Source organism: Zeus faber (genome assembly GCF_960531495.2).
Source record: "Zeus faber genome assembly, chromosome: 20".
Taxonomy (NCBI): domain Eukaryota; kingdom Metazoa; phylum Chordata; class Actinopteri; order Zeiformes; family Zeidae; genus Zeus; species Zeus faber.
In genome coordinates, this window is record NC_137207.1 from 22,987,052 (window position 1) to 23,003,815 (window position 16,764).

At 47.8% G+C, this 16,764-nt stretch overlaps 3 protein-coding genes across 5 annotated transcripts in view; 1 reads left to right on the plus strand and 2 right to left on the minus strand.

Moving 5' to 3' along the window:
- Positions 1 to 188: 188 nt before the first annotated feature.
- On the plus strand, positions 189 to 2,205 carry LOC307245658 (elastase-1; the record flags this gene model as incomplete). The annotated part of the gene is made up of 6 exons (XM_080021305.1): positions 189 to 327; positions 448 to 557; positions 966 to 1,060; positions 1,176 to 1,456; positions 1,583 to 1,746; positions 2,026 to 2,205. 6 exons carry the CDS (start codon positions 189 to 191, stop codon positions 2,203 to 2,205), a joined length of 969 nt encoding a protein of 322 aa, XP_079877431.1.
- Positions 2,206 to 2,567: 362 nt separating this feature from the next.
- timm23a (translocase of inner mitochondrial membrane 23 homolog a (yeast)) lies at positions 2,568 to 6,028 on the minus strand. The gene is made up of 7 exons (XM_080021705.1): positions 5,613 to 6,028; positions 5,145 to 5,203; positions 4,916 to 5,009; positions 4,357 to 4,441; positions 4,212 to 4,270; positions 3,839 to 3,949; positions 2,568 to 3,544 (listed from the first exon to the last, which is right to left on the minus strand). The coding sequence occupies exons 1-7, from the start codon at positions 5,716 to 5,718 to the stop codon at positions 3,423 to 3,425; spliced, it is 636 nt and encodes a 211-aa protein (XP_079877831.1). The 5' UTR covers positions 5,719 to 6,028; the 3' UTR covers positions 2,568 to 3,422.
- Positions 6,029 to 9,889: 3,861 nt separating this feature from the next.
- qki2 (QKI, KH domain containing, RNA binding 2) overlaps positions 9,890 to 16,764 on the minus strand; it is a 14,350-nt gene continuing 7,475 nt past the window's right edge. Inside the window, exons 5-8 of one of the 3 annotated variants that reach the window (XM_080021450.1) lie at positions 16,154 to 16,241; positions 15,586 to 15,864; positions 14,052 to 14,126; positions 9,890 to 11,905 (exon numbers count right to left, since the gene is read on the minus strand). In XM_080021450.1, the coding sequence (XP_079877576.1) occupies positions 11,883 to 11,905; positions 14,052 to 14,126; positions 15,586 to 15,864; positions 16,154 to 16,241 (465 nt within the window). In that variant the 3' untranslated portion in view covers positions 9,890 to 11,882. The other 2 variants (XM_080021449.1, XM_080021451.1) reach the window with 2 other exon arrangements.

Sequence of the window (16,764 nt, forward strand, 5' to 3'; positions counted from 1 at the left end):
AATCCCCTGTTTCAGTGACAGTGAAACCCCTAGCTACAGGAGAACAATCCAGTGTTTGGCCTTTGTTGTGGCCAACCCCCATTGTCCCCGGAGTGAGTGAGGCTGTGTGTATCTGGGCATCTACATATGTGCCTTCGCTGCCGGTATAAAAAGCCTAGGACGCACGCTGCCCAGTGATTCTGTGGAAGATGACGGCTGTTCCAGGACCCCCTCTGCTCCTCCTGCCCCCTCTGCTCTTACTGCTGCTGCTCCGCTTTGCAGCCCTGCCCGCAGCTGCATACACACTCACGCCCGGACGGCAGCAACAGCACAAGGTCCTTCACCTGGGTGAGAATAAAATGTGCCTCGGAACGGGAATAGACTAAATCAGCCGCGGGTGCGTGAAACCAACGCCTCAAAGCGCCGATTAACCTAGAAATGAACGATTGGTGACGTCTCTCCTTCCAGACTGGCCTAAGGACTGTGGCATGGCTCATTTCAAGCCAAACATGGCTGAGAGGATTGTGTCAGGGAACGAGGCCAGAGCTCACTCCTGGCCGTGGCAGGTCTCACTACAGGTAGCGTATCCCAGATTTTCTGTTGAATCGGCTTAGTGCAGTGTGTCAGCTGTTCTTATTATTCGATATACTCGGGCAAACACCAAGCCCTATATGCAAGTCTTGAGAAAGACTGACCCAGCAAGGTTAGTTAATTTACAAACTCAGACAATAGTGTAACTGAGACGACAAACTGCCATTACAAACTCATAATTAACCTCCAGTTATGTAATGATGTTGATCTGGTACGTTTAAAGAAAACCACTCAGCCTCATTATGCAGCGAGGCGCTTTAGTATGGCAGAAACAGGCTGCTGTCCAAGTTCCACTTTCCAAATAAATTTCCCAATCTCGAAGGATCATGTCTAAGGTCAGAAAACAATCTTCGCGCTCAGTTCAGAAGAGGTTGTCTCTCTGCTCTCTCCTGAAGGTTCGCCCCAGGGGCAGTAAACACTACATCCACGTCTGTGGAGGAACGCTCATCCACAAGAACTGGGTCCTCACCGCTGCCCACTGTTTCCAAAAGTAAGAATTTGAGTGTGTTTGCAGCGGGACGGGTGAGATGTAGAACCGTGAGAAGTGTCGGGCAAAGACGGGAGAGGTCGGTCAGGGGACTTTCAATTTCCTTTGTATCGTTCAGGGGTAAAGCCGAGGACGCCGGGAGCTGGAGGATTGTGCTCGGAAAGCACCAGCTTAAGCGCTCAGAAACGGCGGAGAGGATTTTCCCCGTGAAGAGAATCTATCGCCACGAGCATTTCCGTTACCCTACACACAGCGAGCTGGACTACGACATTGCCCTGGTCAAAGCTGCTACGGATATCGTGCCTTCCAATTTCATCCGCTACGCCTGCCTGCCGCGCAAGCAGACCAGCCTCAAGCCAGGGCACTACTGTTGGGTCACTGGCTGGGGAGATACCCGGGGTGAGTGGAAGGGTGTGATGTTTTCAAGTGGAGGGAGTGAAAGTCAGAAACTATCTTCGAGTAAAGACGATCTGAACCGACAATCCAATCAGCACCCTCCGACTGATTTCCAACACGGTCCTTCAGGTGGAAAGGAGAACGTTTCTCTTGCAGAGGCTTTGAATCAGGCGCGCCTCCCCATCATCGATTTCAAGACCTGTCGGCAGAAGAAGTTCTGGGGCGACCGTGTCCGAGACTCCATGATTTGTGCTGGGTTCCGAGACACTGAGGGTCCCCCCGCCGCGTGCCAGGTAGCTCTGATAATCAGTCGCCTGAGGAGGGCTGGTAAAAAAAATGAAAACGCTGGTATCTTGGGAGTACAATACCAGTTCCCCAACAACTTTTTCACATATCAGTTTTACTTACTTTATACAAGAAAATACTGGACTAAAGGTCATACATTGTTTTGAAATGTTTTCTTGATTTCAATAGCCAGCCCTACCCCTATGATAACTTGAAGATTGTTGATGGTTAGAATGGAAAGATAACTGAATGAATGGCAACTCCTTCCCGTGTCTCTAATCTTCCAGGGTGATTCCGGGGGTCCCCTCCTCTGCCAGCTGGGCCGAGACCGCTGGGAGGTTCATGGTGTGGTGAGCTTCGGCCCCATCGGCTGCACAGTGGAGAACAAACCCAGCGTGTTTACCCGCACCGCTGCCTACATCCCTTGGATCGAGGCGACTCGCATCAGGGACTTCTTCCTGCACTGAGCCGAGGCGAGCCGCCCGACTGCAGCGCTGAACACCAGCATAAGCTCTTCTGATGTCGGGATCATGTCCAAGAACAATCTCAGTGATTTATTGTCTTAAGGATACACAGCTCTGCTCTTTACTAAATGTTCCCTTGTATGTTCCCTAATGTGCCATTGTTGGATTCAAACTTTGGTACATATTTATATACAACTCTGGTAGAGTACAGTGTAAAATCAAGTTTTGGTAGAAACAATTGGGACATAAGGTTGAATCGTCTCCTAACTTCCATTCATAAATGGAATTCTGAAATGACTGTAGACCCCTAACTCTAAATCTTATCACAACCTCCAGGTGTACAATAAAATCAGTTACCAGAAAAATCCTGTAGAACCTTTGAGTTTATTTGTTTTTACGATCGAGCTTTTCGTTTCTGGGAAAGACAAAAACAGTACACAGTCTTGGGTCTTGCTTATGCTAGGAGGCAAAACTGTAAATACTCACAGAGAATTCCGACCCAGGGTACAGTAAATACATTAAAATAAATACATAGAATTTGTATTTAAGATACACTAGTTTCACTGTGGTGTCATTACTTTAGGGAATAAGATCTCATCTTTCTCAAGAGACCTTGCCCAGTAATATAAAGGACAATATAAGCGTAATTTTAACTCCTTGCCATTACTGGAGACTGTTCCCCTCCTTTACAATCTTTGTGTTCATAGTTGTAGCTGATTCCACACGCTGCTATTCGTGCTGAAAAGTTGCGGATCCTTGTAGTCCAAGGTAATAAGACCACAATAGAACCATCACTGAAGACCATTAAAGGCTCAAGGAGCCCAACAAATCTCCATCTGGTTTTTGGCCATATAACGATAATATATTAGAAGACATACTTCTAGAAAACATTCCTGTCCTCTTGAACTGACACCTGAAAACTCAAGATCAAGAATGGAAATAGCCCAGGGGAAAGGGCTAGAATGTTGATTTCCAAGTCAGACACAGTCAATATTGTTTCCAAGACTCAATTTTCAGTTATTCCCTCTATGTTCCGGAATGCAGAATTCGGTGGACGGTGCACATGAAGGAACCAATGGCCCGGGCCCAGAAATCACATTTCCTGTCAAGTAAACTGAAGTTAACCACACACCTCATTGGGCTGTGGTTAAAAGCTGTGTACTTGGTCAAGCAGGAAACAGATATTCTGCCTCTTTATCGGCACTGATGAGTAGGACTGTTTAATACAGCCTCGAGGAAGAAGAAGAGGAGCCGGTCAGGTGGTCCCAGTTGTTGTAGACAGCATAGGCTGCAGACATGGCCAAACCAACTAGACCTCCACGGGCCACACCTTTCAGGCCACCTGGGAAAAGAAGAAATAGCGAGAAAATCTAAAATAAGCACACAAAGCGAGTATGTACCACAGCCACTGTAATCTAGTACTAAACTTGTGTGGTGACTACTCAGACACTGAGTCACTGAGAACAATTCTAAATTGACATTGTCAGGATTGCCTGAACCTTGTTTATTTGTAGAAAACCACTTCCATCAGAAAAAAAGGGAGAACAAATTGAAATTATAGGATATTGTTTTTGCTTCAAAATACCATCTATACGATGACATGACAAATTAACAGAATGACAGAAGGAAAACCTACTCGTTGACTTGAAGAGCATCCCTGTGAGTGTTCCAGCAGCTACTGTGTTGATGTCATCCTCTGCCCCTCTTGCTTTCTCTATCGCCACACCGAAAACACTGTATAGCAATGCTGCATGAAAGATAAAAACAACCATCGATTGATAGACAGAATAAATACAGCATGAAAGACCATCGCACAAAGAGCCAACGCACTTCGGTCACAAAAACAGCGTTTGTCACAACAAAAGATAACTGCACGTATACAATTTGAAAGAATAGTATTTCACATGCTGTGGCATACTGGTGGATTTGGTTGAACATGCTTAATGTCACAACATGTCTACAGGCATATTTACACACCAGTATAAAGAGACTGAGGAGCAACTGCTTACCGACGGAACCCAGCGTGTTGGCCCATGACGCACCCTGCCGCGTCACTATGTTAAGAATCCTGGAGAAAACAACGTTTGGATTGGTCATTTAATCTAAGAAGAGATCGCTCAGTCCTCTTGGAATCTCGACAGAATTCATACTTACTGCACGTTACGAGGTTTGGACCACGCCATGTCCCTGGTCTCCTTCAAGCCCATTCTAAGACCATTTAAGGTTCCAAACGCAGCCCCTGCAGTTAAAAGAAAGAAAGGGTGGGTGAGGTGATGATCTAGTTACCTGTGGCATACACATGACTACAGTTAGTGTCTCTGCAAACAATGTGTTTTCAGGATCACATATCAAAAAGTTCACTGCAGAAAAACACATATGATGTCATTCACACCAAACTTATGGAATGTATTTATAAATCTATGTACAAATCAGTACATTTACACTAATTAGGGGTCAACATCCTTGATAAAATGTATCTATGTATTAAAGGTATGACCAGTCCCATCTTAATAATAAGATTAAACTATCCTCTTTTGATTTTATCTGCAATAAATGGTTTAACAAATCTTCTTACATAGTATCTCCGTTGTGAAAATCCTCTTGGAATCATTAACGCTAATTACTACAGCTCTATTCGATAATATCTGTTATAGAGAGATCAGTTTGAGGAACACAGGTAACATGAAAGTAAAAGGCTCTGGCTGCACATCACCTGTCATACAGCAGCCTCCAATAGTGAAGAAAGCAAGTTCAAATCTCCCTCTTGTCTTGCTTGCCCCTATGGGCAGGATGAACTCATCTGTGTCCTAAAACACAAACCATTACAAGGGAAAAATGTAATACAACCTCAGATAACACATTTTACAGACTGAGTTCAATGAGCACAGAGCTGATTAGTTAGGCGTAAGCAACTCTACATTGTGAAACATAAAATGACATACCTGTATTAGGTAGCGAGGGTCGACATTGAGGTAGGGTGAAAGGGGGCTCATTCCAGTTACTGTAATGATTATAGCAAAACAAAAATGTGAGCCCCTTAGTTAATCTGAGAGCAATCAGTTCACTCCAAACCCTGGTATTATAGTAGGAAAGTTGACGAGATAACTTATTCGTCGGTATGGAGGAGCTAACATCAAAACAATGGGCAATAATCACTAATTTATTAGTATAAAAAAAGGCTAAATGCAATGAATCAAAAAAAAACAAAAAAAACAATATACCTCTGTATCAATAATGGACGCTGTCAAAATAGGAGATGCTTTCATATATAGACAATCTGTGCATAAAATGTAAACCCTACAAGACAACGTGAAACTAAACGTGTCTGTCTGTCTGCCTGCCTGTCTGTCTGTATGCGTGTTTTCCAGTTTGATTGCATCACGGGGTTTCTTCCGAGACCCTTTACTTACGTGGTACACCGGCCAGCTCCGTGTTGGAATATTCAGGTGCGCTTCCTCCGAAAATGTTCCCGAGACCTGCTTTGAGGCCCCCGGACCCCGGTGGGTTGTTGTCCATGCTTGTGGAGAGGCGGTTTGCGGACCACACACAGCTCGAGCAGCCAATACAACCCTGGGCAAAGGAGCTAGGCTACTTGACAAGCTGAGGCTAGTTCGTTAGCAGGCAAACGATGTCGCAATACCCAGACCTGGGGGATATAACTCAACGTCTAACCGTAAGACGAGGCACGACGTCAGGGGTAATATTTAGGATTTTAGTTACTCCAGCTTCGAGTCCAAAGCCCCCAAAATGGTCGTCCCCGCCCTACTGTATCTGAGCTTCCCCGGCCATTACGCATCTGACCTCCAGCAACACGCTCTGCCGTAAAGGGTCGTAACCTGCCGTCAGCGAGTGTGCTTCTTCGCTTCCGCATTTTTGGCGGATTGCAATACCAGCGTTGAGGTGCATACGGCCCCCTACCGAGCTGGAGGGTGTACTACAGGATCTAGTTGACGCCAGTCTATACAATAGAACACAAGTATGAAGTAAAATAAAAAATATTACAATACAATTAAAATAATAATAATAATAATAATAATAATAATAATAATAACAACAACAACTGTATCCAATTAAACAACCCGGTGTTTTTAAATAAATCTATTTCCCCATTTGTTCCAGGTGTTCCCTCCACATCGCCCCCTCGTCCTGCGTCTCTCACGCTGCGTCTCTTTCCTTCCTCTCTTCGCCTCCACTGTCACGTGTTCGACGCGGCCGCCGAGATTACAACGCGCACACGTCGGCGAACGGGAGCGGCCCCCGTCGTGAAAGGGTCGTGACTCCGACGAGTCACGTAGACCGCGGCGGTCCGACAGTTGACGGTTGGTTTGGTTGGTTTGGGTGGGCCGACAGAAACAGACAGAAACAGACAGAAAACAGACGGAAACCGACAGAAGTGACGACAGTTAAATCGGCGTTTTCACCTCGTCCACCGATTTGTTTCAGTGAAGCGTTTATTCCACACGGTGGCGGCAGAGAGATCACCAGACGTGACGGAACCCAAAGCAACGCGCGGGATGACAAATATATACACAATCATATGTGTGTATGTTTATGTATATATTTGTATATGTATGTGTGTTTAAACTATTCTATTCACTAACTGCACTACGTTTTAGGAATCGGTTAGTTTCAGTTAGTTGCTGGATAGGAATCAGGTTAGTAATTATGTTCGGTTGAGTAACTATTGCACTGCAGTGATTTCACTGCATATATGTATGAGAGTATGTTTATGTATGTGACCAACAAACCTCTTGAATCTTGAATATGGATATATCGGTGTGTGTGTGTGTGTGTGTGTGTGTATATATATATATATATATATATATATAAAACCAAAAAACCCATCAGATTTCCTCCAAACCGTCACAGATATAACTGACTGGATTTGCATATCCACCGCCTCGACAGGTATGGATAGAGCTTGTATGGTGTCACTGGTATCACCTGACCGGCGGGGTCTGTCAAACAGTATAAACGTAAAAGAATCAAAAAAGAAAACGGTTCCCGGCATGAGCCACCTGCTAAAGCTCAAGGTGTGTCAATTCCCACCCCGACGCTTCCGGGTGCTCCGTGATGCGACGGAGAGAACACCCGAGGTGAGGCCACGCGCACGTGTCAAACTACCTCTCGGTTACACACCTTCACGCGCACGCACACGCTTCTACTCTGTGAGGTAAGTTAAGGTAAGTGTCATTAAGGAGGATTTAAATGCATATTCGATAAATATGCATTTAAACACATTTAATTATAGAACCCTGAATCGCGCCTGCACCATATGTCGACCACGAACATTTTCGTATTTTTAGTATTTTCGGAGCTTAGAGAGCTTCTGGTGTGTAAGCACCGGGTGTCATGACATTTCACTGCATATATGTATGACAGTATGTATATGTATGTGACAAATAATCTCTTGAACTTGAACCCACATACACACACACACACACACACACACTCATCCGGACCATCTGCTGATGGTCAAAAGGACGGAGGCACTGAAGGAATTCAGTGTGTTGAAATTCACAAATAACAGAGCATCTTATTTGGACTCAGCCATTGTGTGTGTGTGTGTGTGTGTATTCAGACAGGGCCAAGTGGAGCGATGAGGTTTGCCATTGTTGCCCAGTGGGTGTTTTCAGAGTCTCTGGCATGATCTGTGAGTTAGTGTTCCCTGTATTACTGCCCAGTGTGCCCACTGTTTTCCCACAATGCCCCATTCAGCCTCAGGCCTCTCTCGCTCTCCCCCATGCTCCCTCTCTCTCTCTCTCTCTCTCTCTCTCTCTCTCTCACCCGCTCTGTTTTTCGCGCACTCCCTTTCTCCTCGGATACACTCGCATACAAACACACAAAGACAGACAAAGCCGTCGCTCATATTGCCTCCTGTGCTAATCACCGTCGGGCCGCCGACATAATTATGGCGGTGGGAGAACATGGCTATGATGTCACATTTGACATCATCATCGTCTCCGTCAGCGTCTCCTGTTTTCCTCCTTCTCTCTCTCTCTCTTCCCCAACTCTCACCCTGTTTCTCTCTTGGAGCCCCCCAAACAAAAGATAGAGAGGCCACAACAGGACCCCAGTGTATGCTGGTTGTCATGGAGACACGAAGACAGTGTTAGGTCTTTAAACCGCCTTCCGAGGGCTGTGTGTGTGTGTGTGTGTGTGTGTGTGGAGATTGGGATAAAGGCGGGGGGGGGGGCGAGAAAGTGAGCGAGAAAGAAAGTGGCTGAAATACAACTTTCGAGTCGCTCCCTGCGGCTTCGGGGGATTCCATGCAATTTAACCCGAAATCATTCCCCGCTGCTCAGTCCTCAAATATTTACCCCGCGAAGGACAAACTGGAGCCGTCCTTTGTGTGCGGAACGTGGGACGCGCATCGTGGTGCAGATCAGCCTGTCTCCGTAAGCGCGCACTTTGACCGGGACTCCTGGGAGCTTTGGGAACCGGCGTTGGAAATGGAGGCGGTGGGGGTGGATGAGGGAGTCTGCGGAGTGCATTTGCAGATGCTGGAGGAGTGTTTTGTTCCGGGACCGGGAAGAAGCGGCGCAAGGCCGTGAAAAGCCAGGCCAATAATCGGGGGCGGGGGGGACATTATTAAGCAATCCCGCACACGACGTCGCGCTTCGTCCCGCCACTCGTCGGCTCTCCGGCGGGTTGGCGCGGAACTTCGACGTTTTCCGCTCTCCCTGGCCCTGCCCGCGGCGGTGAGACCACGGGGGCCCCGGGAGGGGTTTACGAACGGAGATCAGCTCAATATCTCCTCAAAAAAAAAACCCCAAAAAGCAGTGCAGAGGAAGGGCGGGGCGAGGGCCAAGGGACCCGCCCACCGCCGCATTCCCCCGAGTTAAGTTTGTTTTCGGCCTTGATTTTAAACGCGGTCGCCCCGTTAATTTCGGCAGGGTCGCCCATGGCAGCACGCCATTCACATACCATTCACGCCATTCAGATTTTTCTGCCTGGTTTTTCCTCTTCCCCCGCCGGAGAATAACACCCATAGAGAGGGAAGTAACTCTCATTCTCAAAACAAGTGTGTCCGGGCGGGCGTGGCAGAACCGCGGGCGTTGCTCTGAGACACCGCTTCTGGAATGGGGAGGTGGTCCCGCGTCATATTTACTCTGCAGATGTTCGGGGGCGAGCTCGCACGGGCGGTTTCCCCTCAATTCCCCAATCTCCCTCCCTCCCTCCCTCCCTGCCTGCCTCCCTCCCCCGGCCCCGTGCTTCTCACCCAGCGGCCACGCAGCTGTACGCCTGACTGGGGCCGCGCCGGGTCATACTCCGGGCGCCGCGGCCTCTCCCGGCACACACGCACGCACACACACACACACACACACCTCTGTGACGCCCGCTGCAATGGAACGAGGCCGAGGAGCAAAGAGCGTGGAAGTGAGCCGTGGCGGTTTGTCCCGTCCGTCGAATCCGTGGCGAGCCGCTCCGCCGGGCCATACCGCGGCTCTCCCCCCGCCTCAACCAACCCCCCGTGTCTTTCGGAGCGCCCGGAGAATTAGTATGCAGGAAGGAAGCTGACTTGCATCATTAAGTACGACAGAGAAAAAGCGACAAAGTTTGTTAGTTTCACAACTACCAGTTTAATAGTGTGCTCGTATTCCGCTTTCCAGCACAGCGTTATTCCTACTCCGGATACCCCCTTTTAAAAAGTTAAAAGTTCATCACTTAACACACATTAAATTCGTTTTTCTTTGTTTTTTTTTTTGTTTTGTTTTGTTTTTTATTCTCAAGACACACGATTTATCTTTGTCAAGAAACCAAAGCAGAGACGGATATAATTAAAGTGGTTAATAATCACAGAGGTGGTGACAGAAGTTAGTCGCCTATACTCGAAACACCAAAAAGTCGATTAATGTCGAACTGTTAATCATATCAGGTACATAACAAAAGGCACAGAAAGGGAAGCAACTTGGATCTTAGTGATCTGATCTCCAGTACATCAGGACGGGGGGGTGGGGGCGTGGGGTTACACGTCACCCGCGAAACCTCACAGTGGTGGACAACATGAAGGATACAAAGCATTATGTTGATCAAATTACTCCCCATTATAAGGCATAACATTCTTATCTGAAAAAAAGGTCATTTAATGTTATTTTCACATACAAAATAGAATATAAAAATACATTATAAACTTGTTACAGATGTTATGAACGTGACTCCGTGTAATCATCCAAGGCATCAGTTGGCGTTTTGTGCACTAAATTGAACGGTGGGTCTTCCGGTACAAAAGGAGGACGCCCGCTTTGACGAGGCGCGTTGCAATTACTTGTTCTCAGAACGGTGAATGCGCCCGACGATGTGCTGAGACAAGGCCTCATCCGGACAAAACAACAAACGTAAAAACAAAACATGAAAATAACTACGAGATAACACTGTTCTTGACACAACACTGTGTAACTGCGGCTCAATGAATCTTATCGCTATGGCAGCTGAGTAAATACTGCAATAAACCTCAGTTGAGCAATTTTTTTTGGCACTAGAATATAACATTTGCAATAGTTAGGTACACACCCAAAGTAATGAGATGATGAGGATGGGCTGGATCAACTATTATCGGTGACCTAATTCATCCGTAATAAAAATTGTCGCGGCGTTACCTCTTTCACGTCGGACATGAAGACATATGGAGGTTTGAAACATGGAGATGTAACATCGTTCTGTCGCTGGTCATAAATAGAGGCACTGTTATTCAAGCGATTACAATATTTTAGTGTGATAAAGTCAAAGGCGACACTGTGCAGTGCAATCTTCCCCCAGATTGAATGTGCGTGTGTGTGTGTGTGCGTGTGTGTTTTTTTGCATTGTAAGACATGCATTGTATATATGCGCACGCCACCCCACCGCCCCACCAGACAGTGAGACGGGAGGATTGCTTGCCTGCGGAGGGGGAGTCAGGGGGTTAAAGGGACGACGCCAGGGCGCTGGAATAAGGGTTTAGTTTTTTTTCTTGGCCTCGTTGCGCTGGGGCGTGTTGGCGTTCCGAAGCATCACCAAAGGATACGGCTCGCTGCAAACCCAACTGTGAATTGGATTTACTTCAAAATACCAACGAGACATTCTTTTGGTGGCAGAGCTAATTTAAGGAAACGCGCGTAGGGACCATCCAATGTAATGTGACCATGTCATAGTATTGTTTTTCAGCTTAGCGTTCGTGGCGGGTCAATGCGCTGGACGAGTTCAAATTTCAGCGTTTCTTATCAGTTTTTGTTACCGCTCTGTTAATATTGACCTTTTCTTTTGCATCACGAGGAGTAACGGTGGAGGAGTGCATCGCGGGGGTCGCTGCCAGATCGCTGGACCAGCAGAGAGAGAGACAGTGAGGTTCATGTGAAAGCCCTTGACTTGAGTGGGGAAGGTCGCTATGTTATAGAAAGGAAACAACCTATTGGGGGGCTTTGACTGTTAAGTTTAACATTATTCCTATATTTGTGATTTGACTTTGGGCTTTTGGAATGAAGGCACATTTGGCTACACATATGAGATCGATAGGCTCCACGAGGTCTATTTCCGTGACGTCCTCTTGTTGGCTGGTTAAACAGAAGCTGCCAAGGTGTTCCCACTATGCCGGTCTCTGGTTGGCTTGGCCGGGCGAGTGGCGGGGCCATGGGCCAATGAGCACGCCAGCAGGCAGAGATGGGCGGGGTCATCAGTGGGCAGAAAGGTCAGAAGGTCAAGGGTCATGGGTTAGTTGCCGTGGCAGCTAGAGTTAGACAGACAGACAGGGACAGACAGACAGACGTGGAGAAAAAAAACGGAAGGAAACAAAAAGGGACATAAAAAGAAAAAGATAGAAGAGAGATTAGTGTCAGCTAGTGGCGTCAGGATGACAACATGGCAGATCTAAGGCAGTCACATCACGTGGGTGACAAACACCGTCATGAGCGAGGCATCACCGCGCATGCACCGAAACCCACCGGGGGGGCGGATATAAGGAACGGCCCGTTACAGGGGGGCGGAGGGCGGGGCTCTGCGCTCATGAAGGTGTTGGGTGTCGTGAAGTTTTAGGTTACCATCCCATAGTGTGACTGCCGCTACAATGATTCTACTCGTGCTCCGCCGGGCGACGCCCGGCACGGACAGACCGTCAAACCGTGACCAGAGAAGGCGACTGGGCACGGTTTCAACGAATGCGACGGCGGCCTTTGACTCTCAGGAAGGCGTGGCCGGGGCTGCGGCATCGCCGGCCACTCGCTGAAAATGAGAGCCGTCGTTTGGCAGGAAGCCTTCAATCCGAAACGATCGACCGGCGGGATTTTTAGAGAAGGTTCATTAATAATGATTTGATCCGTTGGCTATGAGTATTAGAACTGCACCGAGTGACTACAAGGAAGCAAGAAGGCCCCTCGTGAGAGACAGCGATGAGAGGTTAAGAGATGGTGATTTCAGAAAGGAATTAAGAAACAAATTGCTCAGTGGGACATTGTTTTGCTTAAAAAAAAAAAAAGGAAAAAAAATTTAGAGGCTTTGGTTTCCTTGATTGTTTTTTTTTGAATATTCATCTTTATTGCCTTTTAGTGTTTTTTTGTTTTTTTTTCGTTTTTTTTTCCCCCCGATCATCGTGTACAACAAGAGCGCCACTGCTCGCAGATACATATTGCAGCTACTTTTAACTGGTCCATTTCTATTGCATAAGACAGTCACGGAGCAGTGAAATGAGAGGGTAACCTCGTCATCAAAACAGAGAAAAGCCCCGCCCCGCCCCCTCCACTCTCACTCTGTAACCTACGTGTAGCTGTAAAAAGAGATTTACATGAGACACAGAGATGTCACCTATACATGGCTCACTGCGAACACAAGACAGAAGGACTCTAAATAACACTAGGAGTATAGTTCCGACACAACTTCATCTTCATGAGCTTAAAAAAAAAAAAAAAAGAAAGCACTTATAATAATCAAAATCGCTATATACAAATTGACTTTGCAGCTAAATATATGACAACAGCACCACTCTGACTAAGACATTATGAATTTTGTAAACAGCCCTGTTGTTAAGACTCCAGTGGGCGACTGAGAATAATCCAAACTACAGTATATAAAACAAAAGAGCTTTGACAAAAGATTTCAGTAGTAATCACGCGCTGCGGTTTTTTTGTTGTTGTTTTTTTTTTAGTAGTAAACAAACAAAACACATTGCAAACTTATTTTAGCCGCTCTCACAAAAAGCGCACCCCTCCTAAGCGCGAGTAGTCGTCAGACTCGACATAACAGTAGTACAAATCAAAATTGTATCAAAATTTTCAAAAATATATACTCAGGTGGTGTATATATAGTATATGGAATGATGCTTTGACTTATATAGAACAGTTCCTCTTGTAGGTCAAAAAGCGGTAGTAAAGAGATCAAAAAAGAAAAAAAAAAAAAGGATTTAAACAGACAAAAAAAACAAAACAAACAAACCAAAAAAAAACAAAAAAAAAACCCATTCCTTCCGAAAAGGATTCCACATCGAGTCACAAGGACCGAGTCACATGAACGGAACGATCCATTATAATTGAGAGGGCACTGGCCTACAAGCGTTCCCGTTCTGTCTAACGGGGGCGGACAGAGATAACGCCTGCAACCGCCGCCCGCCGCCGGCGTCACGGTGTCTCTCCTCGTTCTTCCACTGTTGCCGTGACAATCGAACCCCCCCCCCCCCCCCCCCAATTGTGTACGCCGTGACCGGTGCGGTCGCCCCGCTTTTCAGGCATGCCACAGTTCTATCACAGACACATGGAAACTGACATTGGTCCAGACACATAGGCACGGACGCACGCACACACACACGCACACGCATGCACACACGCACGCACACAGACACACACACACACACACACACACACAAAGTGGCTGTTGAGCTAACTAACCTCTGTCTGTGGCCACTACCCTTTGGTAAGGATGGATTCTCATGTCGTGGCGTCGGACCTTAGTGGTCATGGCACCTGCTTGCAGGGCAATCACATTGCCAAAACAGAACACAGCAGGTTACTCATCAGAGGGACATCTTCCATTCAAACCCACAGCACCAACACCCGTAAAGAAAAATAGAAATTAAATAAAACAAAACAAACAAAAAAAACCCCAAGTAAAAACAGACTTTTAAAAAGTGATTTAAGTTACGGTTAAGGAACGGGTGACTTTTCTACTTGTTCCTTCTACGTGAGGCGTTTTCGCACCGCAGAAACTTTTTCACAGTTCTAACAACTTTTGTAAGGGGGGGGGGGGGAGTTCCGTCCCTTTTTTTTTTTTTGTGTCCGCGCTGCAGGAACTAGGAACGGTGGTAGTTCCTAGAACGCCGTTCTCGGGGGGACTTTTTTTAGCCCCTACTCCAGTGCGGGGACAAACCGGCACAAGAGGAACCTTCAGTGACGTAAGTGCATGGTCCCTCGGACTGAGGACAGTCCGCCCGGTGGAGTCGCGTCGCTCTGTGCGCGGACCAGCCCACGTACACTCAGCGGCAATAAAATGTAAACAATAAAAATAAAAGCCAATAAAAACAGCGTTTTTATTGCAGATGTATTTATTTTCCGCCGTTCATGGAATGAACGCAAGATGCGTGCCCGTGCCTTCCGAAAGTCGAAACAAACTTTTAAGCGACGCCATGTGGATCTCATAAGGGTGAAGGTTCGGCGGCTGGATCGCTTGTTTCTCGCCTCAGATTTGCTCAGAAACAGATCCCGGCGCTGCACTGAGGAGGTGAAATCGGTGAAAGTCACGGAGAAAAAAAAACGACGTTGGATAACGGCGCTTTTACAGTTCCAGTGCGGTGCGAATACAACCGGGAGAGGGGGGGGGGGGGGGGAGTCAGGGAGGGCATCCGGTTCAACCGCTCGGTGCAAAAACGCAGCGTCGGCCCGAGCGGTAGATTCCTCGCTGCGGATCGACCGGGGGAGGGGGGGCGGGGGGTTACAACCGTCGCCGTTCGAGTTCCCACGACAGCCACCCTCATAAAATAGAAAACGCAGCATGCACCAAATCATATCGACGGGTACTAGCGCTCACATTTCTAAACGTTAACCAAAGTGTGTTAAAAGCACGAGCTAGAGCTGAACTATTAAAAAGGAGTTAAACATGTTATATCGTCACACCACAACACTAGTCGGCAAGTCCACTAATAAATAGAATAAATCAATATGGGTATAGGAATGGATAAATCATGGCGCCATCCTAGGCATTCGCCAACTTTTTTGTGGGGCACATATGTAGGGGGGGTCTCTGCACGCCAGTCCGTGTGTATAAGGGGCTGTGCTATTGCTTAGCCTTTGGTCGGAAAAGCCATACCTGAAAACACATCGAAAGGGTAGAGTTAGCCCCGCGGCGGAGTTTTTTTCCAAAAGGGAACCGTCGACGCGTTTTCTCTTTTCTTTTTTTTTTTTTTCAATTTTCAAAACAGTATTTTACCTAATACTCCGGTGGAGTCAATGGGGTACTCCATTATGGAGGGCGTGAGTGCGTAGGGGTAATCGTAGGGCGTGTAGATGATCCCGGACTCGGGCGCCTGCTGCATCAGGTGCGGCCCGGCGCCCGGCATGAGCGCCGAGCTCTGGATCTGGCGGAGGAGGGGCATGAGGGTCGGCGTGCCGATGGGCGTGGGGTTCCTCAGCGAGGGGGGCAGGACCGGGGACGGGCCCGTGATGATCCGCGGCACTTGCGGGGACGCTACGGAGAAAGCCATGGTGGCTGCGCACAGGCAGACACACGCGCGCACACACACACACACACACACACACACACACACACACACACACACACACACACACGTTCAAGCACCCGTATGCGCAGTGTAGAACACGACATTAAAACACGCACATAAGACTGTCTATCTAACAGGACAAACAAAGGCATTGTTCGTATGTACAGCAAAACTCCCGTAGCGAGAGCGCCGGGGTCTCCTTTGTCTCCTCTTGACCCCCCCGACCCCCCACCCCCTACCCCTGCCGCCCCCCATTAGTGATGATGTCATTCTTACGTGTCTTGATGTTGGCGTCTCTGTAGGTTCCATTGAGAATGGCCAGCTCCATCAGCTGCATCTTCTTCAGGCTGTCCTCGCCCTCAGCCTACACACACACACACACACACACACACACACACACACACACACACACACACACACACACACACACACACACACACACACACACACACACACACACACACACACACACACACACACCACACCGCGGCAAACAATTAGTTTCCACAGAACGACCTTCAATTTCACACGCAATCGACTCGACTTTGACCTTTTAGGACCTGACCTCACCGAACGCTGCTCTAATGCCTTCGCACTTTGGGGGTAAATGCAAATGGGATTTTGTCATTTTCTTTCATCGGTGGCGATGGGAGGAGCCACATCCCTCTTCCCAGTTACCGGTGCTGGGATCTGAGCTGCGCTCTTCAGTTCTTCAAAGCCGGGGACCCGTCCACACCCCAAACAGACGGGGGGGGGGGGGGGGGGGTGACGCGCCCGGCTCAGGCTCGGGTTGCACTCGTCTGCGAGGAGCTCGACTGATTTGCGGCCGGACAGCAAGGTCGGCGGGGTTAAACCGACAGATATCCGTGGACACGCTCACACGTGCG